This window comes from Hirundo rustica, chromosome 2, assembly GCF_015227805.2.
Source record: "Hirundo rustica isolate bHirRus1 chromosome 2, bHirRus1.pri.v3, whole genome shotgun sequence".
Classification (NCBI taxonomy): Eukaryota; Metazoa; Chordata; class Aves; order Passeriformes; family Hirundinidae; genus Hirundo; species Hirundo rustica.
Window position 1 is genome coordinate 111,858,427 of NC_053451.1, and position 24,388 is coordinate 111,882,814.

At 44.4% G+C, this 24,388-nt stretch overlaps 1 protein-coding gene across 1 annotated transcript; it reads left to right on the plus strand.

Moving 5' to 3' along the window:
- Window positions 1–1,985: 1,985 nt before the first annotated feature.
- Window positions 1,986–19,246, plus strand: DDX3X (DEAD-box helicase 3 X-linked). The gene is made up of 17 exons (XM_040055446.2): window positions 1,986–2,169; window positions 4,281–4,338; window positions 5,313–5,363; window positions 9,994–10,117; window positions 11,274–11,414; window positions 11,500–11,599; window positions 12,116–12,251; window positions 12,600–12,685; window positions 13,277–13,375; window positions 13,451–13,611; window positions 13,789–13,933; window positions 14,063–14,207; window positions 14,528–14,709; window positions 14,800–14,917; window positions 15,336–15,492; window positions 16,290–16,417; window positions 16,725–19,246. The coding sequence occupies exons 1-17, from the start codon at window positions 2,125–2,127 to the stop codon at window positions 16,805–16,807; spliced, it is 1,959 nt and encodes a 652-aa protein (XP_039911380.1). The 5' UTR covers window positions 1,986–2,124; the 3' UTR covers window positions 16,808–19,246.
- Window positions 19,247–24,388: the final 5,142 nt, after the last annotated feature.

Here is a 24,388-nt window from a genome sequence, read left to right on the forward strand (position 1 = left end):
GGGAATTGTGTCTGAGTCAGCTGTGGGAGAATTAAAAGTGAAACTGAGAATAGTCCTGCCTAGTGCAGATGGCAACTCGGAGGGAAAACTGACTTCCCCGACTACAGGATCAGGGTTTAAATTGCTGTGATACTTCTAAAACTTGCACAGCACAGGATTAATTAATGTCATTTTCTGATGCATATGAATTATCACAAACAACACCCTTGTTTGTAAAGCACTGCAGACCTTGCAGGGATTTAAAGAGAACTGCAGAATTGTTTAGAATTGTCTGCAAAGTTGTAAGAAGAAAAGGAATTAAAAATATTATTTGAAACTTGCTTTCAAAAAAAACAACAACAACAAAAAAAAAAAAAAAAAAAAAAAAAAAAAAAAAAACAAAAAAAAAAACCAAAAAAAAAAAAAAAAACCAAAATCTGAGCCTACACCTACATCTAGTAATAGCTTCTTAAAAAATACAGAAAGCTTTTCCTTTTAACTGTCAGGCAGCCTCAACGAAGAAACCTGTGAGCTTTAAAATTATATAAATAGGTGCACCTAGGGAAGAAATACAAGCATAAATCTTTAACTCTGAAGCTGTAGCTGGCCGGAGAAGTATTGTGGAAAGTTGAAAGCAGAGGATGGTAAATATTTTGTTTAAGACCAGAGCATCACAGAATTGACAGAATTGCATGGTTTGTCTGTGAGGAGCATGTGTTGCTCATTCAAGGACTTGTTTGTGGATGTTTAAATCCTATAGGGCCTAATTTCTGCAACAGGAAGACTTTGGCTCTAGAGCTCCAATTTTAAGAAGAAAAAACCTAGGCAGAGATGGGCTGTTTAATGTGTGAGTACTGTGGAAAAGTTTTGGTTTTAAATCCCATGGTGAATCATCCTCCTGGAGAATGGATCTTCCTTGTGGTTTTCTTCTTGGAAGAGGCAGGAGCCTAAGGAGGAGGGAAATGGAGGAATAATTGCTATATGTGGATCAAGGACAGCCAAACCCTGTCTTCTTTTCCCTGTGACTTCACAGCCCCAGCTATGTCCTGCTCTCCTAAGCACGCTCGTCACTACTTTTACTGACCCAAATTCAAGGAAACAGCTTTACTATTCTCTGTGTCAGCAGGCTGTGATAGAAGGGAATGGGGTTATTTCTATTTTTTTTTTTTTTCCCCTAATAACAGTTCAATGCTTACTATTTGACTGATGCTTGCAAGCTAGAAGTCCTGATGAATCCAAGGTGGGGCTATCTGTGGATAGATGTGTAGAGATAGATGGCAAAACTGACACTACAGGGAAAACCAGGGCAGTCCTTTGGCACGTCAGTATGCTTGATGGCTAAGGGTCCTGGAGAAAGACTTGATGAATATGTGCAATGAGTGGAAGTGACCAGCAGCGTGCTGGGCTGAGCAGCTCACAGCCATATGCCACTGGGCAGCAAGAACAGGGAATAGCCCGAGCCCTCAAAGCCGCAGGTTCGGCCTGCGGTAGGGGCAGGCGGGGGAATGAGGCTGGTGTACTCTGGGCGCCTCCTCCCCGCCGCGCCGCCATTACGCGCTGCGCCACTGCCCGCCGAGGGGGGAGCGACAAGATGGCGGCGGCGCCCGCCCACGTGACCTAGGCCCCGCCTCCTTCCAGAGGCGTCTCGGCCGCGCGCGCGCGGGGAGCGCTCTCGCGAGGGCGGCGAACAAAAGGACAGCGCGGCTCAGGCTGTGTGTTGGTGCGTGGGGGGATCGTGATCTCGCGAGAATTCGCCGCCGCTCTCCTCCCGAGCAGAGCCGGGCGGGAGAGGGGGGAGGGGAAACCTCGCGGTACCGCCGGAGACTCCGCGCGGGCCTGGAGCCCCGAAGTCTCGCGACACCTCCGGGAGCGCTTCCCCCGCTTGCCGCTCTGCTGCGCAGAGTTCTCGCGATAGCGCCGGCAAGGGAGGGCGAAGGGGCGGTCGCGTGCGCGCTGAGGTCAGCGCGCGCGGCCGGGAGCGCGGGGGGCGGGGCCTATATAAAGGCCGGGCCCACGGCGGGGGGGGGCTCAGTCAGGGCAGCGATTCGTGGCGGAACCAGTGACACCCACGGCAGCGACCTCCCGGCCCAGCAGATCCCCATTTCTCGAGGCGAAGCGGGACGAGCCCGAGACCGATCTCTCGTTATGAGTCATGTGGCGGTGGAAAATGCCCTCAGTCTAGACCAGCAGGTGAGGGACGAGAAGCGGAAAGGCCGCTCCGTTACCCGGAGGAGGCGCTCGGCCGAGGCTCGTGGGGCAGGGAGGGCGGCAGGGATGGTCGGGAATCTTCGCGCGGGGCTTCGCTCCTCGCTTCCCGGCGGTCGTGTCGCGATTCACCCCCGCGGTAACCCCCAACCTTCCCCCCAGCGCGGCCTGTTGTGGCGCACTCGGTCGTTGCGCAGTTAACGCCGTGCGGCGGCCCCGCGCCACGCCGGCCCCCTCCCCGTGGGGGTGCGTTGTCCCCGCGGCCGGGACGGTGTTGCCGGAGTGCGGGGCCGCCGGTGCCGCCCGGCCCGGCCCCGGTCCCGCTCGGGCTCCGTGGCCCCCGCGCCGCGCTCGGACCCGCTTTGTGTGGGAGCGCCGGGAGCAGCAGCGGCCCCCGGCGGCCGCAGAGGGAACTGCAGCGGGGGGGAGGAGAAGGAGGAAGGGGCGGTCAATGGCCGCCATTGTGCGGGGCGGGGGAAGGGGAGACACACACACACACGACACGGCGCTTTGTGTGACGCTCCTTCCCCGGGGGGGCGGCGCTGGAGCCCGCCTCTTTGTTCGAGCTCCGGTGCTGCCGGGCCCCGGTGACGCAGTTGGGCCTGGACTCGTGTTGGTCCGCACCACCTTTATTACTTTCTTCCTTTTCATTCCTCCATGAAAATTCCTCCGGCGCTGGGCGGGATCGATGGTTACCTAACCCTGGGGGAAGGCGGCGGGGGCAGGAAGAGCCCCGTCTGGTGTAGCGGGACCGTGGCCGGGCAGCGCTCGCCCTCGGCCGCTCCCGCGAAGTAGGTCATGGAGACGGTCCTTCCCTTCCCTCTCCCTTCTCCCCCGCTCCCCCCCCCGCGCCACACGTGACGGGCGCCGGCAGCCGGATTAGCTGCTCCTGCTGCGCCGGGAATCCAGCCCGCAGTGCCGCACTGAGATGGCGCCGGGGCTGCGCCACCGGTGCCCGAGGCAGCGCCTGGGAAGTGTTGCCCCCGCCGTGGGGATCTACTGCGGGAAGATTCATCCGTGCCTTCTTGTTGATCGTGGAGAGCCGCCTTGACCTAGTGGAGAGCCTTTGTTTTTGTTTGCTGTTAAAAATAAGAACCGTTCTTAAGCCCTGCGTTGATGCTTCGATCAACTAGAAAGATGACATTTTAAGTGGTAGCTTTAAAGAGGATGTTAAGACGTCAGCCGTGGGAGAATTCTTAAAGAATTGAATGTCTTAAGGTGGCAGCTCACACAGCTGAGCGCCAGAAGAGACAGTGCATTGGAGTCTTTGCTTTGGATTAATTCAGCTCGTGTTGGAAAACACTTCTGTGCAACACATTGCACGAAATCCGTTTGTATTTAAACGTGCCTTTTCTGATAGAAGTTTTTAATCCTGCCATGCGGGCAAAGAACTGTAATAAGATGGTTCTTAAGCTTTATGGGTTTCCCACTGCCTTCTGCTGAAATGAGTCCCTATTGTGTTTGTCTTAAAATCTCTGAGCGGTGCAGCAGCACTTCGTGAACGGAACATCTTTTGGAAAACTTTACTGGGAGACTGGGAGCTAAAAGGTCTTGGAAAAACAAAGCAAAAAATTGCATTTGCTGAATATGTTGGCAGATATCACCTAAATGTTTTGTGAGCAGTAATTGCCTCAAACGTGAAGACTGTAATGTCATAGTATGTGTTATTGCAGTTAAAAATATCTTGAGTCTCTGCAGGTAAAGTGCCCAACTGAATTGGCATTACTTGTGCTGGAGTTTTTGTAGCCAAAAAAAAAAAAAAAATTGTCACTGACCCAAATCCGAATGCATTTGAGTGCACTGAAATTCAGCATGTTAAAAATGTCTCTTTAGCCTGCATGTAGTGTGAAGCAGAAGTCTGTGGTAGCGATTTGGTGGGTGTGAGATACTCTGCTGTCCTTGCTGCCTGTGTGGGTGTGTGTTTATTGGTGGGTATAAAAACATTAAAGATGATGCAGCATAATAATAGGAGACCAAATCTGGTGTGATATAAAAAAAAAATTGCAATAGCTTGCTTTTGATAAGTGGAAAGGCTTTTTTGTATCTTAGCATAAATTAATGGTAAAACATCTTGATACTTGTCTTATTTCTTCTAGTTTTCTGGTCTAGACTTGAATTCCTCAGACTCTCAGAGTGAAGGAAGCTCTACAAGCAGTAAGTACACACAAATTTTCAAGCTTACAAACACAGTTCTAGAAATTGGGGGTTTGCAGCTGTGAAAAATAATTTCTAAAGCCAAAGTTTACTGAGGCTGATGAGGACATAGGAGCTGGCTGGTTAAGCTTGCATTAAAAACATTGTGTGTTTTAGGTAGAACCACTTAATTTTGTAGTGGTACACTATATGTGCACATTTCTGAAGTACTTAATTAGCTTGGGAGAACTTAGTGTTCCACTTATGTCCCAGATTTTCAGTTGCCTCATCTGAGGACACTGATTGTAGTTAATGTGGTGATTTGTCTTAAAATATCCAGGTAGAGTAGGAATGTTAACTCTGCTGATCTCAATTCATTGACTAGAAAATGATATTGATATGCAAGGCTTAAGTATGGTAAGAGAGGAGGGGAATCGTCCAGGAATTCACCTTTAGCTTGTGGCTGGTATGTTCTCATTCATGTTGCTTTAGCAGATAGATGTTTCTGGATTGTAAATGAGGAATGCTATTCAGATGCAATTAGGTGTGGCTTCTGGTTTGATCTGAGCTGAATGGATGGGGAAGGAAAAATACTGGTAGTAATACTGTGAGTGCCGGTACTTGGGTACTTGAATGTCACCGTAAATAATCCTGAGCTGCTCAAGTCTCTGGCACCAGTTTAAGCCTTAAGGCGTTGTAGGAGGCCAGGTTTTTGTTGTAGACACTGTAACACCCATAAATGGGTGTGTGATTCGGTCAGAGGAACACAAGACATCTCTGCCTTAAACCAGCTGCCTAAATGAGCATGCAAGACCTTTAAACTTCAGCTGAGAGCGTGCTACCAAGTGCTGTATTAAAGGATTCTTATTTAAAATGTTACAAGAGGCCTTAAAGGAAGGTGTTTTTGCTAAGCAGAAGCTGTTGTTGACAAGATGAGCATTTCAAGATGGGCTGACACCACGGGCTTGTAACACTGCCTTTCTTTTGTCCTTTAGAAGGCCGATACATTCCTCCTCACTTGCGGAACAGGGAAGCTTCAAAACAGGGTATGTATCAGAAACGGAGTGGCAACAATAAACTGGCTCTTGCATGTCTAGGAGCAGCCTGCAGAGGCTCTGACAGTACTGCTGAAAACAATTAGACTTCTTGGCTGTCCTGTGCAGAACATAGCAACTTTATCTTTTGCTTTTAGTGTGCTCTTCTAGATCCTTTCACCAACTTAGATCCTACGCTCAAGTTCAGTATCTGACAAAATACTTCTGTGTTTGTGTCTGTGTAACAATTAGCTGTGACTGAAGCAAGACAGAGTCTCCCATTTTAACTTGCTGTGTAATCTTGAGTGTTGGTGTGAATGGATTTTGTGGGTTCTAGTTTTTCTGCTAGTGACTGTGTTGTGGAACTTAGAGTAATCAGTTGTTTAATATGAACTAACAGCCCAGTTTCACTTTGTAAATGGCATATTTTACACAGAGATGTTGTCCTTGTTCAGTTTCCTGCAGTTTTTATGGAAGCCCCTGGGAGAACTTGCAGAAGGAAAAGCAGGCTGTTGGTGAAGCAAACACGAAGTACGTGACCTATTTTGGTCACATGTTTACACAGGGGTTTATGCTGAGAAAAGGCCCTGCCATCTTCCATTTGAATCTCTAAACAGAACATAATACAGAAGATAAGTTTCTTGGAATGCTTGAGTGAAGTAAATTGTGACCTTTCTATGTAAAATCCCAAGGGCACAGGTGCTGCAGCATGTGTTGTCATATCTGGTGACTTGGGTGGATATGAGAGAAACATTTCCTCAAACACCTATTGAAATATACCAGAATGCAGCGGCTAAAACACTTCCTGCAGTGCTGCAAGTAAAGAATTGAGGTTTTGTGGCATGGGACGACTTGGATCTCATGTTTCTAAAGCAGGAAACTTTCACAGATTCTTTTCAATACTGCAAGAGGATGGCTTCTGAGTGGGTGGGAGGACAATACTTAAATGATAATACACCTCACAGTCCTTTTCAAGCTATGTCACTTTAAATCTGATTATGAAAAATGAAAATGCTCAGATGAAAAATGCTCCATTCTAGTATTATGTCATTTGAAGAAAGATAAATCTGTTTGCCTTTGTGCGTGTCCAAGCTTGTGGGTGTTCAGGGTTGGTTTGCTGGGTTTGTTAAGGTTTTTCTTTGTTTGTTTTGTGGGGCTTTTGTTTTATTTTTGTTTGTTTTCTTGTTTTTGTTATGTAAAAGGAGTATGGCCTGAAGCACCAAGTGATGAACAGTTTGTTACCAGAGCTGAATGTTTCAGGAAAAGGAGAGGGACTGGTTGGCAGCCAGCTCAGTATTCTTGTTCCCAGTCACACTGACCTCCAATATGAGCACTCTTGCAAGAAACTGAGTTGCCAAATCTGAGGAATGTCGAGGTTTCTCAAAAGTAGGAAGCAGCTTTAAGGTGGTTGTGAACATTCGCTGTTCATAGATTTCTTCTTGTGTGATGTTTAGTACCAGGTTTTGTGGGTAAAAGGTGAAGTAACCTTGGGTTCCATCATGACCTATTATGTGTAGGACTGGCATTGTGCTTTCTGTGTGCAAAACCAGAGTTCAGACATGCCAGTGTGGGTGTGATTACACGAGGCTTTTCTGAGGACTTAAACTTCACCTTACAAAAAGGTAAATAGGTCATGAGACCATAACCTGATGTGTGGCTTGTTCAATCAGTAGTTGGCTGCCAACTTTCCTTGGTAAACCTGATATTCAGAAATTGCCTTTAAACCTGTCTGAGTGCTGTACCGCTGGCCTCTTCCTGTCTCCCTGTGACAGGGTTCATAATTGCTGAATGGAAAAGTTCCAGTTCAGGAGCCTGTTGGAAGCATCATGTGTTTGGGCTTTCAAAGCTGAGCTGTGTTATCTTGTGGGTTGATTTGAAGTCTGTTCTGCAACTGTGCTTCTGTTAAAGTTATGTTTGCTTCTCTTTATATAACTTGGTGATTTCTTCGGCTGCATTGAAACTGTTCTGAATTTTGTCTGCTCCTTGGAATTTTTAATGACATTTTTTTCAAAGTTTAGAAGTGAGGCAGCAGCCTTGTGTGGTAGCATTTAACCACAGAACAAACTCTTGATGCAGCCTTACAAGTGTAGAAATCTGATTGAAAAGAAACCAAACTTCTGCGTACCTGCAGGTCTGTCCCACTGATACTAATCTGTTGGCTTTGTAAATAGGAAGTAGGGCAGTACAAAACTACAGGAAATAACAGACTGCATAAAAATAATGTCCTGAGGTTACCTAATGGCAATTCTGTTTCTCAGCTGTGGGAGCTCAGTCTGTGTGCAGGGCTGCCTGGCCTGAAGTGTCTTGCTTCCATGAGCTCAGCTTGGCAATGCTAAAGCTTGTTGTCATGTAAGTTTCTTCTTAAACTTCCTGAAGCAGCTTCTGGATATTTAAACTAATCTGATCTATAGTAGATCAAAAAGTAAGTGGTAAGAACTCACCTTAAAGGTCTTACCCATCCTAAAGGAATCTATAAATCTGTTTCTCCTGTCTTTAAAAAAAAAATGATTATTGCTGCTGCATGTGGCAGGTTTTCAAGTAAGCTGGCAGTGATTTGTGTTAGAGTGTTACAAAACGTGAATTCAAGTGCTGGTTGGGGGAGACACGTTGGCAACTGCAGTGCTGTTCATAGGTGTAAAGAGTACAGAACTGCTCGGGAAGTTAATTAACTTAGTGAATTCTTATCCCTGCAGTGAGGAAGATGTGCTGGATAGAATCTCTAGAGGTTTTTACTTACAAAAAAATCAAAAGCCTTGACATTTTAAGGGATTTCCTGGTAGTCCTTGCACAGCACTGTAGTCATTCTCTTCTCTTTAGAGTTCATCTCTGGTCTGCTCTCAAGGGTTTTCTCAAGGCATTTACTTCTGGTTTAATTTGCTATTTGATGTCTGAATTTCCGACTGTTAGCCTGTCATTTACTTAGAATTGACTTGTATGGCCTGGACCTTTGGTTCTGTGCTGATCCACAAATAAAGTCAGGGTAGGAATGCCAGGCTGAAAGGCGAATTGGTGAAGCAGGATGTGTATATGTGTCTTTGGAGTGGAAGTTGCTGCGCTACCTTAAAATTATAGCAAGGTACCAACTTCAGAAATGAGTGCTGTAATGATCTAGGTGAATGAGGTTGCTTTGTAGACTATTTGGAGTATAAAATTTTGACTCTCTTTAAGCTTCTCAGGCTTGGTGTAGAAGATCTTAAGTATAGGGTCAGCTTGGTTTTTTCACTGTTAAACTCCATCTGAATCTCTGAAGATGGCTCTGTCAGTACCCCTGCTGTTGGATCTCTTGACAGGATGACATCCCAATAGTTGTAGTGTGTCCTGAAGGTTACTCCTAATAAAATCTGTATTTAGCTATCTTTTAAACAAACCAAATCAACTTTCTTAAAGTTACTATCTTTAAGAACTAGTGTTGCTTCTTAAAGCAGTTTGGAGGTCTTGAAGCACATTCCATGATCGTATGTGCTAAACAGCTTCATGTATGGGTTATTTTTGCTGTCTGTTTCACTTATCCAACAAAAGAGTTACAGCTACCACAGTAGATTTTAAAGTTCCCTTGTGACCAGTACATTTCTGGATTCTGTGTACTAGAATGTCTTCAATTAAAAAATCAGAGGCAGTGTGAATGGCACTCTTTAGAGAACGTCCAAAAAGGTAGGGTAATTCTGGTAGCGAAGCCTTTTCAGAGAGACTGAGCCTAGAACAGCCCCTTTCTTTGGTATGAGTTTGTTCTGTGGTTGCTTTTATTGTCTCATGGATAGGTCTGGACTGGTTTTGTGCTGTGGAACTGGCAAAGCATGCTCACAAGAGTGACATTATTTGTTTATCTGTTATGTTATATAACTTATTCGCTGATGGAATCCCATAGCTGATATCAGCAATGTTATACAAACTTGGGCAGGTTGGACCTCTGAAAGAGAATTTATAATTTCTTAGTCCAGTACCAGAGCAGTGTGTAAAGCTTTGTGTTGCTACCAGGGCCTGTGTACTCACAGGCCCTGGTAGCAAAATAAAAGTGATGTTTTTTACTCTGGTATTGGCAAGATAAGATACTTTGTATTCTTTTGAGTTAACGTAGCTTCTGTAGGCAGTACTGTGGAAAAATTCAACGTGATTAATTTTTTTGTGAAGAGCTCCATATGCCTTCTTTGTGTATGGTGCTGTTACTTAGGTCTGCAGAGCACACTGCTTTGTGTACTTGGAGTATGATAAAACATTCAAACCTCTCTTTGTATTTTGGATACCATTTATTGATCTCTGAGAGGCCTTGTTAACCTCCAAAAATTAAATGTGCCGACAAGGATTTGTGTTGGAGAGATGACAGATGAGGCTTGGTAAGATTTGGCATATTGAAGTTTCTTCTGATACCCATCTTTCCAGGGTAGGCAACTGAAATACTTGTACTTAGGCAAGTGCATGTGTTTTAAGAAAACTCAATGTGCTTGTAAGCGCCAGGAGAAATTTCAGTTTTGATGGGTGGTGAGAAATGCTCAGTCCCTTTTGGAGCAAGTCTTCCGTGTGTCTTCCGCTCATGAGGGAATTCAGTCCCATGGACCTTTCAGTGAAGATTTCCTGGACAGAAGTGGTGTTTTCTTGTAAAAGCCTGGCTTGTGCAACGTGTGGCTGAAGTCTCTTTCTCCGGTAGGTTTCGATAGCGGTGGCTGGAGCTCCAGACGAGACAAGGATGCCTACAGCAGCTTCGGTGCGCGCTCGGACCGCGACGCGAAATCCAGCTTCTTCGACCGTGGAACCGGACCCAGGGGAGGGAGGCAAGTACTTGTTTGTCTGGGTGCTGCACATGGAGTCTGCCTCAGCTCTAGCACTGCACCTGTCATCTTGATGTTAAAATTAGAGTTCCAGGTGTGAACAGCTTGAGGTAGGAGGAACCTGGAGGGGAAGAGAGAGGGAGAGAACCTTGCCTTTAAAGCTATGTGATTTCAAGGATGGGTCACTTGCATGTGTTGAAAAATACGCTCTGTAGTCTGCCACCAGCCCCTCACTGCAGCTGTAGTGACTGGCTGACTTCAACGTTCCACCACAGAAGTGCTAGGTGGGTGGCTACTTCAAGGAGAAACCTGAAGAGCTGTTGGGAGCACACACATCACTATGGATTTTTTTTTTTTTTTTTTTAATTTCAGTTTTTTTTTTTTTTCTTGTTTAAAAAGTGTAGTTAATAAAATTGGGTGAGACTCTTGCAGGTTCTCTGCCTTACTTGATCAGTCTTACACACATCATGCGTTGTATGCACAAGTGTGGTGAGAGTGACCTTTACGGACTACTTAGTAAAGCTGACCTAGTCCTGTATCCAGACTTTTCTCAAACATGATTTACCAGGCCAAAAGCTAAACAGTTGAGGTAAGGACTTCTTCCACTTCCTTTCCAAGTCAGTGATACAGGTGAGCTCCCTCTCTATGAAATAATTATATGACATAATGGAGGTATTCGGTCACACGTGTGGTGGGGGAATAAAGAAACAAATTGCAGCATTGGAGGAGGGTTTTGTCTGGACATGGGAGACCTGTGTAGGATGAGGCAGATGAAAGGGTGGGGGGAAATACAAAATAATGCTGCTTAGGAGGTTTAAACAGAGCTCCCTACAAAGAAATGGCAAAGACTGAGCAGATGGCTGTTTACATTTTTTAGGAGTAATCAAATAAAACTGGTTGTACAAAGTTCACTGTGCTAAGCTAAACTGAACTCTGAAATCATGACAAACTCTCCTGTCTGACAGAGAAAAATGTGACCTGGTCTGATGGCCAGGACTGTTTTCTGTTCTTAGGTCAAGAAGCAAGTGTAGATAACGCGATGATTTTGAATTGTTCCACAGCTGTGTATGTCATACACAGAGCGTACACTGCTTTGAATTGTGCATGTCAGTACCCCTGTTGCCTGGGAAGGGTGGTCTGATTCTCGTGCTGTGTTTAGATATGAAGAGCGTGGCAGAGGAGGGGACTATGACCGGAGTGGCTTCGGCAGATTTGACCGTGGTGGGAACAGCCGCTGGTGTGACAAATCAGATGAGGATGACTGGTCAAAGCCTCTCCCCCCAAGTGAACGCCTGGAGCAGTAAGTCATGGAATAGTACTGCCTCATGGGGGAGGGTCATTTGATAATTTCAGCAAGTAAAAATACTTTCCTCTTCTGTTTTTAGGGAACTCTTTTCAGGAAGCAATACTGGCATTAACTTTGAGAAATATGATGATATTCCTGTTGAAGCAACAGGCAGCAACTGTCCTCCACATATTGAAAGTGTAAGATTTTTTAAAAGTCTGTTTTGCTAATATATCTAATAGTGAATATTTTGCACGGGTAGCTTGATGTCTGGAGTTCAGGGAGGAAAGGAAGCAATGTCTTGACAGAACAGGGTTGCATATGGTGAACTAAGACAGGGAAAAAATTGTGTAGGCTTTTAAATTTAATATGCATAGCTTATTTTTTAACTGTAACTTGTTCTTAAACAGTGAACCTGTGAAGAAGTGGAAGTGCTTTGAAGTTGTTTATTAGGGGGCAACTGCTAAGGCATAGGCAGTGTTAGACTAAGCACAGTGTGTATGCTAATGCAGTCTGCATTTGAGGCTTGGCTGGCTTTTTAAAAACTGCTTAGAAAACTGGACCAAGTATCTGTGGGGCTCTCTAAACTTTATAGGCAAGTTCTATATGAAGGGCTGAAATGAGCTGCCTTATAAATGACTTGTTAAACTGAATGTTGTGTTACATGGTGGTTGAAGGGAGGGATTCTGATCTTACTCCTTTTAAATATCTCACAGTTCAGTGATGTTGACATGGGAGAAATTATAATGGGAAACATTGAACTCACACGCTACACCCGTCCTACGCCAGTCCAGAAACATGCAATACCTATTATTAAAGAAAAGAGAGACTTAATGGCCTGTGCTCAGACAGGTAAGTTAATAACTCTTTGCTGCTTACTCTCAGTTGAAGTGGGGTCTTATATTACTGCAGGTAAGAGGTAGAACCTCCTGTGCAGAATGTACTGAAATAGTTCTGTGTTGGAAGCTAATTAGCTTTAGTCTTGCATCTGCTTTAGATGTGACTTGACTAGATCTACTGTGTTTGTCCTGAGAGATGTTCATGTCTTAAACCACGTGGGGTTTTGGAATGCTGAGGGTGTTCAGTGCCACAAGTAGCAGCCAGATTCCAATGCAGCTGTTACTGGGAATGTGCTACTGATACAGGATTAGTGCTGTAGTTGATAGTAACTCTTAATAATACTGGCTTGTATTCTACTAGGGTCTGGGAAAACAGCTGCATTTCTTCTACCAATACTGAGCCAGATATATGCAGATGGCCCTGGTGATGCCTTGAGAGCAATGAAGGCAAGTATTCAAATACCCAGTCCTGGAAGAGCAATGGCCAATGTCACCACATGAGCTGATGTGTGCTGCTGAACACAACAGCTGGTCTTTTATTTTGGGTATGATAGGGGTGCATCTCAACTTCAAGAGGACTTAAAGGTGTTTCCCTTAAAAAATCCAGGCTGTGGATTATTTTTTTCCCAGCTGAAGTGTTGGATGCATAGCTGTCCAGTTTTTTTTTTCTAATGAGTGGTTTAAGCATGAGCTTAAAAGACACTTCCATTGCTACAAAAAGTAACTTAATCACACATCTGTGTCATAGTAATTTCAGGATAGGGAGTAACTGTTTCTATGGCTGTTACTTCTCAGCTGCTGAAGTTTAGGATCCCGATGCCTGTTGTAGGGACCAGGATTGTGCAGCTGTTGCTGTAGTAACCCACAGCTCAACCTTGGGCACTGTAATAGGGCTGTCTTCAGAGGCAGTGCTCAAATTGACTCAGTCATGCTTTGTCTTTCTTAAACTTGGTGACCTGTCTTAAATATTGCCTGTAGTAGCTTTTTTCTTTCCCTTTGTGTTTCGGATGCTCACGCCAAGGTTGTTTTTTCCTTCAGGAGAATGGGAGGTATGGGCGCCGTAAGCAATATCCAATCTCACTGGTCTTGGCTCCCACTAGAGAATTGGCTGTGCAGATCTATGAGGAAGCCAGAAAGGTATATCTGACAGTTTATTATTACAACATAGCTCAAGTAGAATTTTTCTTGGAGCTAACTTACTTTGTTTCACAGTTCGCATACCGCTCCAGAGTTCGCCCCTGTGTTGTATATGGTGGTGCAGACATTGGCCAGCAGATTCGTGACTTAGAACGTGGATGTCACTTGCTTGTAGCAACTCCAGGACGACTGGTTGATATGATGGAGAGGGGAAAGATTGGACTGGATTTCTGCAAGTAAGTAAAGTGTTGCTTGTCCATGTACAAATGACTTAAAGCGGGATACGGTTAAGGACCTCAGAGAGTAGCTTTTGGACTGCCTAAACGTCTAGTTGAGAACTTGTAAGCCAGTGCAGACACTAGAGCACAGCTTACAGAAAAATGTTCTGAAGGTGGTTTTTTACTTCTGTTTAGGTACCTAGTCCTTGATGAAGCTGACAGAATGCTTGATATGGGTTTCGAACCTCAAATTCGTCGAATTGTCGAACAAGATACTATGCCGCCAAAGGGGGTTCGTCACACCATGATGTTCAGTGCTACTTTCCCCAAGGAAATCCAGGTACTTAACAAGAGTTTAATAGTTGAAAAGCTTGTAAGGCCAAAGAAATTTAATCTTTGGAAGTAGGGCAGAAGTGTTATTTGATTTTGATTTTTTTTTTTTGTTTTCCTCCACTCTTGCCTTTTTTAGATGCTTGCTCGTGACTTCCTTGATGAATACATCTTTTTGGCTGTTGGCAGAGTAGGTTCTACATCTGAGAATATCACACAGAAGGTAGTATGGGTGGAAGAGCTAGACAAACGATCGTTCCTGCTTGACCTACTAAATGCCACAGGTAAAGAACAGCTGCAGATAAGCAAATGAAGCAAAATTCAGAATATTCAAATCTTAACGACTCAAGCAATAAAAATTTCTACTGATTAGGAAAATCAAAGGGTATTTTGTTAACAGCAGTGAATGTGTTGCACTGGCTAAATGCCAGTATCAAGTTGATGTAAGCATGTCTGTTTATGAAAAATGGGGAGGGAGGTCCCCAGTGATGTTACTTCGGAGTAAACAGGCAGAGAATTGAATCTGCCTATTACCAGGCTACAGAGCCTGTATTTGTCTGTGCAGCTTTTCTTCTGCTAACCCAGGCTTTAATTACTTTTTTAGGTAAAGATTCCTTGACTCTGGTGTTCGTGGAAACTAAAAAGGGGGCAGATGCTCTTGAGGACTTCCTGTACCACGAAGGCTATGCCTGTACAAGTATCCACGGAGATCGTTCCCAGAGGGACAGAGAGGAAGCACTGCACCAGTTCCGCTCTGGCAAGAGCCCCATTCTTGTTGCCACAGCAGTAAGTGAACTCTCTAAAATTTGAGCATGTGAGACTTTTTCTTGGCCTGTGGAGTCTTGCTAAGATTTGATTGAATCCTTTAACCACTAGGTAGCAGCAAGAGGGCTGGATATCTCAAACGTAAAGCACGTCATAAACTTCGACTTGCCAAGTGACATTGAGGAGTACGTACATCGTATTGGTCGTACAGGCCGTGTAGGAAACCTTGGTAAGTATGACCTGGGGTTTTCACAGACAGCACTTCATACCTAAGTTGACAGGTGCAGTTGTATTGGCTGAGTAATAAATTTCAAATAAGTGCTTGAGAGAAGCCTCTGAGCTGCCCTCCGTGACCAAAAGCTGGTCACTGCTGTCAAGCCACTGTGAAAGGTTTACCAGTTCCTTTGAGTAATGTTCTTATTGCCATCAAAAGGCTCTCTTACTACATGTAAGCCTGGTGTCTTCTGTGTCTTGTCAGTAAACATGATTTTGTGAATAGCTGTGGTGGAGTAATGGTCTCAAACAGCTTTCTCTTTAAGTAATTCTATTGTTCTTAGGCTTTTCTGTAAGAAACTGGAATATGGAATGGATTTAAATGCTGTGGTGTACCTGGATTGTGTGTAGCTAAAACTGCCTATCTACTTCAGGTCTTGCCACTTCATTCTTCAATGAGAGGAACATAAACATTACAAAGGACTTGCTTGATCTCCTTGTGGAGGCTAAGCAAGAAGTGCCATCTTGGCTGGAGAACATGGCCTATGAACAGCATCACAAAGGAGGAGGCAGCCGTGGGCGATCCAAGAGGTAAAAGGCACAGCTTTGGCTAGAGGTGTATAGTCAGTCCATTGAGAGACACTTCTGTGACTTGTTCTCAGTCTCAGAAAATACAGTGAGAGGGTGATAAGTGCAGCAGAAGCTGAGCTTGGTGTGTGCAAAGATGAAAATGTCTGGATTTGTTCTTTCTATTTACAAGGCAGTTAACACGTAAGACCTCTTTCCTCTTGAGCAAGCGGCTAGATACAGCTGAGATGGAATTCTATCAAAAATCACTTTAGAACTGTAAAAGCAGCTATAAATCACAGAAATGCCTGTGCCAGAGATGTACCTTAAGCAGCTGTTTTGATGTTTAGGAGAAAGTAATGCAATGCCTCCTGACAAAATGAGAGAAAAAAAAACCAACGCAGGTATGAGGCCACTTGTAAAATAGTTTTGCTATGGAAACCTAAAACACTGTAATACAAACCTTTGTTTACTGGCTTACAGGGGTTGGATGAGAGAACACTTAATGTAGTTAACACAATCCAACCACATTGGGTTTGGTGTGAATTCTTTGCTAGCCATTTTGCAGTATGCTTGTAAAATACTCATACATCATGGAAGACAGTCATAAATGCATCATTTAAACACTATTATAGTGTTGGAAATCTTGCGGAGGCAGAGATTTCACCCAATCAAATCTTTCCAGGTAGCCTTGGGATGGTTATAAAGTGGCTGTTGGCCAGCTGTAGGTGGTGCACAGAGTCAGAGTACGTCAGCCTCAGTGTGTGCAGGGCTCAGAATGCTCGTGGCTGACTGCAGTGTTTGTCTCTTGCGCTCTGCAGCAGTCGGTTCAGCGGAGGCTTCGGAGCCAGGGACTACCGGACGAGCAGCGGCTTCGGCAGCAGCAGCTCCAGCAGCAGCCGGTCAACCAGCAGCCGCAGCGGCGGGAGCGGCAGCAGAGGCTTTGGAGGTGAGAGGGGCTGGGCAGGCACGCCTAAAATGCTTCCTGGGGTCAAACTGGATGTGATGTTTGATTAAGAGATCGTCTGGTGCTTGTCATGCAGTCTCAGCAGCCTGCTTGGATCTAGGCCAGTGCAGGTTACATGACTGATGGTTTGACGCTGCCTGCCTTTCTGGTATTGGTTTAATGTGCTGTGTTTGACGGTACTGCTGGGTGGGGTGTCTTTAATAGACAACAGATACCTGGGTCGTTTTCTTGTTGTGAAGGTACAAATCTTTAGAGTTAATTAAGCATCACTTTCTCTTGCCTTTCATAGGTGGTGGTTATGGAGGCTTCTACAACAGTGATGGATATGGAGGAAACTATAACTCCCAGGGGGTGGACTGGTGGGGCAACTGATCTGCTTGTAGCAGATACCCCACCAAACAAGCTAATATGGAAACCACATGTAACTTAGCCAGACTATACCTTGTGTAGCTTCAAGAACTCGCAGTACATTACCAGCTGTGATTCTCCACTGAAATTTTTTTTAAGGGAGCTCAAGGTCACAAGATGGAAATAAAGGAACAAGTAGCCCTATCTCGAAGGTGGTTTTGAAGACTCTTATTGCTGTAGTCAGGATTAACTCCCCTCCCACCCATCCCCACCCAGAAACTGCATTTATAATTTTGTGACTGAGGATCATTTGTTTGTTAATGTACTGTGCCTTTAACTTTAGACAACTTTTATTTTGATGTCCTGTTGGCTCAGTAATGCTCAAGATATCAATTGTTTTGACAAAATAAAAATTACTGAACTTGGGCTAAAATCAAACCTTGGCACACAGGTGTGATACAACTTAAACAGGAATCACTGATTCATCCATAATATTACAAAGAAAAACTTATGCGGTAGCCTGCATTAGGGCTTTTGGTATCTGCAGATTTGAAAAATAAAACATCTTGAAGCATATCAATGCAATTAGTTTCTAATGTGGCAAAACTGTACTAAGTTAAAGTTCTGATTTGCTCACTCTATCCTGGATAGGTACTTAGAACCTGATAGCCTTTAATAAGCCATTCCAGTCATGATGAGATGATGTATGGATACATGCATACATTAAAAGCACTGTTTTTGAAGTTAATGCAAGTAAATACAGCAATTCCTTTTTCAATATTTAGGCAGATCATTAATGTGAGCTAGCCAAATGTGGGCAGAACATTACAGGGAACGTTTAAAGGTCTGATAACTTGAAATAGTTTTTAGGAGAATTCATCTATTTAGACTTTTTAAAAATGCCTGCCATATGAAATTGAAATGGTAGAATGGCTGACCATGGCAGTGATTGGTCCTCCTTAAGGGCCTGACTGAATTTTTGGTCTAATAACGCATGCTAGTGTTGATGTTTTTTGGTCAAGAGGGTATGAACAGGAAGAATTATGCAGCAGGCTTTATTTTAATGCAGATTCACATTACTCTGTTCAAGCTGCGTGGAGATGTTAAACTGGCTTACTGTAGACTTTGTAAAATGGCTCCAGAAGAGTAACAAACAAACCTGAGATCACAGAGGTTGGAAATGTACATAAACTGCACAAGGTTTCAATTCTGCTATTAAAGTGCAGTTTTAGTCAGTTTTAGTTGCATAGGTTTCCATTGTATTTATAGTCTGTTATGCTAAATCTGGCCAAAGATAAGTATTGTCCACCAGAAAATTGCCTCTGCCACTCGGAATTTCTGTGCTAACTTTGCGGCCAGAGCATTTAACAACTAATCTACAGTGGCATAGGAAAATGGCAAAAATCTCCTAAAGTGCAATAGATTTTTTCAAGTGTATTGTGCCTTGTTCTAAAACTTTTATTAAGTAGGTGCACTTGACAGTATTGAGGTCATTTGTTATGGTGCTATTTCAAGTCTAGGTTTAGGCCCTTGTACATTTTGCCCATAACTTTTTACAAAATACTTCTTTTATTGCACATTCAGAGAATTTTATATATGTCTTGTGTGCGTGTCCTTAACTTCCAATCTTATTTTGTCTCTTGGAGATTGAACGCAGCTTGTTTAAGGAGAAGGAAATAGATTCTAAAACTTATTTGGGACCATGGGAATGATAGCTGGGAAGAAAACTATTTGCACACGACAGATTTCTAGATACTTTTTGCTGCTAGTTTTGTGTAATATTTATTGAACATTTTTGACAAATATTTATTTTTGTAAGCCTAAAAGTGATTCTTTGAAAGTTTAAAGAAACTTGACCAAAAGACAGTACAAAAACACTGGCACTTGAATGTTGAATGTCACCGTATGCGTGAAATTATATATTTCGGGGTAGTGTGAGCTTTTAATGTTTAAGTCATATTAAACTCTTAAGTCAAATTAAGCAGACCCGGCATTGGCAGTATAGCCGTAACTTTCTGATAGTAAAACAAAAATTGGCAACTTAAAATTAAACATGCCAAGGTTTTGATACACTTGTCTTAAGATATTTATGAAACACTTCTAAACACTGATGTGAAGTGTCCAGATTCTCAGATGTTTGTTGCGTGAGTTTTGTTTAGTTGTGTGGTTTTTTTTTTCAGTGAATGTCTGGCACATTGCAATCCTCAAACATGTGGTTATCTTTGTTGTATTGGCATAATCAGTGACTTGTGCATTTTAGCAAGTTTTATCAGCCAGCAATATTTTCAGTTCAGATACAAGGATTCAAACCAATATGCAAGAATGGATTTAAACTTGCTGAATGTGAAAATTGAACTTCAAGTCACTGTAGATTTAGAATTGCTTATTGTATTAGTTTAGATGCTAGCACTGCATGTGCTGTGCATATTCTTGATTTTATTAAAATAAAAAAGTTGAACTGCACAGTCTATTCATTTGTGAAGCGTCACTCCTGGTTTATGAGCTCTGTAGCCCCAGCAGTCTCATTCATGTGCAGCTCTGGAAGCAGGTGACTCTAGTGTGGCACACGTCAGTGTGGTGACAGATGGCAGCCAGGCTCAGGGCTGTAGCTGAAAGGACCTAGACCGGCCTGAGCCCCACTGCCAGGATTGGCGGTGCCAGCAGAGCAGGGTGGGACAGAGGAGGAGAAAACCACCCGGGATCATTCATTAGGGGAACCAAGTTTGGATGTAACAACCTAATTAAACCGTGTGAAGCCAGGCTTGGTTCCTCAGCCCCTGAGTGCTCAGGGCTTCATCTCAGCTGTCCCTCTGAATTCACAGGAGTGCCTTGTAGAGAGCTTTCAGTTTTGATGTCCATTGTTCTAGGTACTGAAAAGCCAAAATGAGGTGAAATACTGGAATATCCAGGGGAACAAGAGTGGAAGGAATAGATTCAGGTGTTTGCAGTTTCATTGAAGTGAGATAAATTTGCTTCATGTGAGAGAAAGTGATTTAGAAAGAGCCTGGGTTTCAAGTTTGGTGCTGAAATGACTAGAAGCTTGTGATTTCCTGGTGAGTAAAGGAAGAGGGTGGGGTGGGGAAAGTATTGCCTGGGACCTCTGATCCATCAGAGTATGATGCAGGTGAATGGCATGGGGTAAGGACTGGTAAGGGTGTGATGTGCCCCTGCAATCCTGGATCCATATAGGAAATGAGATCTACACCACCAATCCAGTACTTAGGGTATGGACCTTGGAGAATAAGGGAAAGTATGCAGATGACTCTCATTCCTAGGATAACTCACTGCTTTGAGCACACTGACTGGACCACACTAAATTTACCTGCTTTAGACTTGCATTAATTATCAACTTCATCCTGCAGGGCTTTGTGTTGTCATGCGATGTCCCTGGATGTGCAACATGCACTTCAATATGTTCCAAAGGCAGTTTTCCCTCCCCGGTGTCTCTGTAGAATTACTAGAACCACAGTTAGGAGATGGATACCCAAGGGAAATGTGTGCTGTGGAAGTGGCCCGTGGGATCTGGAGCTCCAGCTTTGAGTGTAAAGGTTTGCACTTGGCGCTGTAGCTTGGGCTTGTCCCTGGCAGAGTGCAGGAGTGGCAGAGGAGCTGTTTGGTGCCAAATCACGGGAGCACAGGGCTGTGAGCAGCGCTCTGCACTGGGGCTTGCAGAGGTGGTACAAGGGCTAGTGTAAGGCAGTAGTGGGTGCAAAGTGAGGGAAAACCAAAGGAGGAAGTCTGGTCCTCAGGAAAATTGTTCTTACAGGCTGGTGGAAACCATTTACTTCTGGAGATGGAAGTTAGGCTGGGAAAATGGCAGAGATGAGTCTTGAGACACCAGAGCTTCTGGGGTAAGAAGCACAGAGTGCGTTCTTGCAGAGGTGGAAGTTTGTACTTTAGTAGTTCTTTTCTTGGGCAGTAAAATTTTTCCCACAGTAAGTGAGGAAAGACTTGGGAAGAGGTGGGCAAGACATCCTGAATTGTGAAGAAAAAGGCTGTGAAGTTAAATGGTAAAAAATACTGCTTTGTCTTTGTGAAGCTTTGTTGTGTGAGGCCCTCAAAATGTGCAGTAAAATCGGTCTTTGGGCAATACACGTGCCTCTGCCAACAGTGGCAGAGGTTACGGCGGGAGGGTTGCAAATTCTGCTGTCGGTTTGCCAGTGAGGTCACCGTGACCTGTGCAGATAAGGAGAGATCTTGGAACTATTTGATTGTGGTGATGCGTGGGAGGGACTTGGATTGATTCAATGTCCTGGTCTGGAGTTCATGGAAGTGGAGAGAGCAATGGGGTTACCAGAGAGACTTGGTTACTGTTTGTTTGGTGTGAGGATTGAGTGCAGGAAAGGCAGCTTGTGCAAGCAGGGTGCTGCTGAGGCTGTGGCAGACAAAGGTTGCCCTCTAAACCTCATTAAAGCTGTGTGTCTGTAGCCTTCCAAGTTCGTGAATCCTCATCCGGTGCAGTGTTCACTGTTGCACATATTGATCAATGTGTTTGTGAAAATAGCCTGCAGTCAGTTGTGATAGGCCACATTGAATCACAAATCCCAGGTGTTAGTGCTCATTCTTAGGCGGAGGGGAGCAAAGGACCTGTCTGGAGTTTGTCTCCTGCTGTGCTGTGAGCTCTGCCACTTCGGTGAGCCTGGCTGGAGCAGTTGCACCAGCACTCAAACCAACCTCACAGCTTGTAAGTGGATCGTTTCTGAGGGGCAGATTGCAGAGGCTGTTGAGGTGACAGTTTCTTGCATGCTGCATCTTCTGTCTTTGTTACCACTTTGTGTCAGAAAACAGCAGTACAGATCCTGCCTGGTTCTGTCAGCCCCTTGGCTGGTTGCTTCATGGCCACAGTGGCCTTATGCATAACATTGTTTGTGGGTAGCAGTCGTGTAAGTAGTCCCAGGAAGTGGGAAGTGGTTTGTGTAATTATCCTGAAAGATGACACTTCACAAGCTGAAGTCACCTGCTGGTGGTTAATGAGGCAGCCCTGCAGCAGAGCCAAGACTAGGAAAAGTGTGAGTGGTGGGAGGGCATTTGCTGGTGTACCATGAGAGCCCTCTGCTGCTGTCCTTAGCTCTTTCCTGGCATTATTTAGGGAAGGTCTGGAAAGGCTGTCAGTGCTATGGATCTGCAGCTCTGGCCTGTCCATTTAGGATAAGCATCATTCTTATCTTCTAAATTCTGCTGTATATTTAATCACTAAGGGTGCTGCATCTCCTCAGAGGGTTTTTGTAAGCAATTGAAGTTCTGCTCTAAACTGCATCCTAGCAAGGGTAGGGTTTGCTCTTTGTCCTGCCGCTTCAGGGGAGACTCACCATCATCTGATTTGTTAGCAAAAAAAAAATGCTGCTAAAGGAATTGCATGGTTCAAAGAAATACTCAGTGCACTCAGAGCACAGATTACTCTATGCTGAGCCTGATTAATGATCTGTGCAGGTTTCAATACAGTGATGGCATCATTTATGTATTTGCTGTGATGAAAGCTTTGCTCCTACTGGACTTTCATGCAAACTGGAGTTTGTCATGAGGGTCACAGGCACTACAGGCTTTGTAGGGAAGGCTGAAGTACAGCCTGGAGCAAATGTTGGCATTACGTGCTTAGATATCCAGTGTAGAAAATGAAACTGTTCCTTCAAGGTAGGATCTGATTACCAGGGGTTTTTTTCAGTGGTTAAAGAGGTTGTCTAATCTCCTTCACTTGATGACTCACTGGGAAAGAAGGAGTAGTGATAAATTTGCAAAGGGAGCAGAATAGAAGGTTTGGCAAAGATACAAAGCATCTGCTCCCAGCTGTGGTGCTGCTCTGGGTTACCTGGGGTCAGTCACATCTTCATGCTGCAACTGTTCTGTTTGTCTCTTGTTCATCCTGTCATTGTAAAGATATCAACCTTTTCAAACAGCAGTTGCAGCACCAACATCCAGTCTCATCTGTCAACTCACCTGGGACTTCCAGGTTCTACTTGAAACCAGTAATTTGCAGGTAGATTCAGCTTAAAAGATGACAGCCCACTTAGCGCATGAGACACCCTGGCATATTCCTTGATTGTTCTACTCTAACAAGAGAGAGAAATCAGATTTCTGATAGCATTTCTCAAATGTTTACCCTTGTTCTTTCTAGCCCAGCTTCCGTTGTTTAATTTTGGGGGGTTTTTTTGTACATAGTTGTTTCTTCTTGCAGTCAAAACAAACATTGCTTCTGATGGCACTTGAGATCTCAGAGGCTGGATATTGAAAGTATTTCTTGTGCAGCAAGAGAAACAAGTGCTCAGGGTTATTTACAAAGAAGGAACAGCCAGAAATTAAGTGGACTGGGAATCTTAATGGAAGCTGTTTGTTAAATACCACTTGTGTGCTGAGCTTAGTCAGAGATTAGATGTAGGTTAAGGGAAGTGTTCTCTGAAGAAATATAAAAACATTTGAGAGCTGAGAACTGGGTTTGGAAAGAGAGTACCACATTGCTGATCTTTTCCAGCTCTCTCCATTTATGAATGACGAAGATATGCCCAGGACTCTCTGGGTGAAAACACTGTACTTAATTAAGTTGAGCTGTGTGAGTCTACAAACAGCAGGATCCTGTAAGCTCTCCTGAATTTTCGAACTGTATCAGCTGGTCTGAGGAAGGATGCATCCTCTTCTCAGCTCCTTAGACAGCTGAGGGATCTGGTAATTAGGCTACTGTTAAATCACAGTGTGCTTTATGAAAATTCCTACAGGACTCAAGTACTTGCCTATTTTGTGTGGATAAATTAAAATGATGGGCTCATTGCAACCACTGGTGCTTCTGCAGAACTACTCTGGAGTAAATCTCAGCAAAGTTTTAAGAAGGAGGTCAGCCATTACCAGGAAATGGGGAGACAGAACAGCCAAGCAAGAGGCCAGTGGCCGAGTTAGGAGTGGAAGCCCAGCTCTCCTCAGAGTGAGTGACCCTGTGTTGCTCTGGCAGCACAAACATCAGCTTCCTCTCACGATGACCCGGCGATCTGGGAGCAGCCCAGGCTCCCAGTCATAGCATGGGAACTTGCAGTCAGCCTGCCGCCGCTGCCTGTGCCTTGGGACTCGTTACCCTTCAGTAGTAACTCCCTTGGAATCAGAGTTCCCCTGCAGGATGAGCCTTGTGATGGTCACCAGGGCTTTAGGAGGTTTTCTGCTACTGCTCTTTGGTCTTTGGTTAGCACCAGAGTGATTTACTTTTGCTTCACTTGCTGTCAAACTCTGAGGCCTTAACTCTGACGTTCTTGAAGGAGTTAAATGTGACTTTGAAATGCCCTTGACAGGAGCCTCACGCAGACTGGGGGCAGCTTTCAGTGCTGCAGTCCATGACAGCCTCCTCAAAATTCGTAGCAAATAGAGTTGAAGTCTGTGGCCTGGGCTGTGCTGTAGGATTATGAATGTCTTAACAAGCTGGAAGCATCAGACATCTCTGGTTGTTGATGTGTGCTCAAAGAATGTCAGTCTGATAACAGCAGTCACTTCTCTAGGGCCTTGTTAATAACTCAGTGGGGACTCTGGGATGCACCAGAGGTCAAATCATGCTTTTTAGTTTGGATACTGCAGTCTCCCTCCCACGTCAGGAAAGGATCATACTACTCTGACCGGTACTCTTAATATTAT

Coding starts and splice junctions, on each gene's coding strand:
- DDX3X (XM_040055446.2), top strand. CDS start 2,125: ATGAGTCATGTGGCGGTGGAAAATGCCCTCAGTCTAGACCAGCAG. Junction 5,364..9,993: donor CAGGGAAGCTTCAAAACAGG/GTATGTATCAGA, acceptor TTTCTCCGGTAG/GTTTCGATAGCGGTGGCTGG. Junction 15,493..16,289: donor AGCCGTGGGCGATCCAAGAG/GTAAAAGGCACA, acceptor TGCGCTCTGCAG/CAGTCGGTTCAGCGGAGGCT.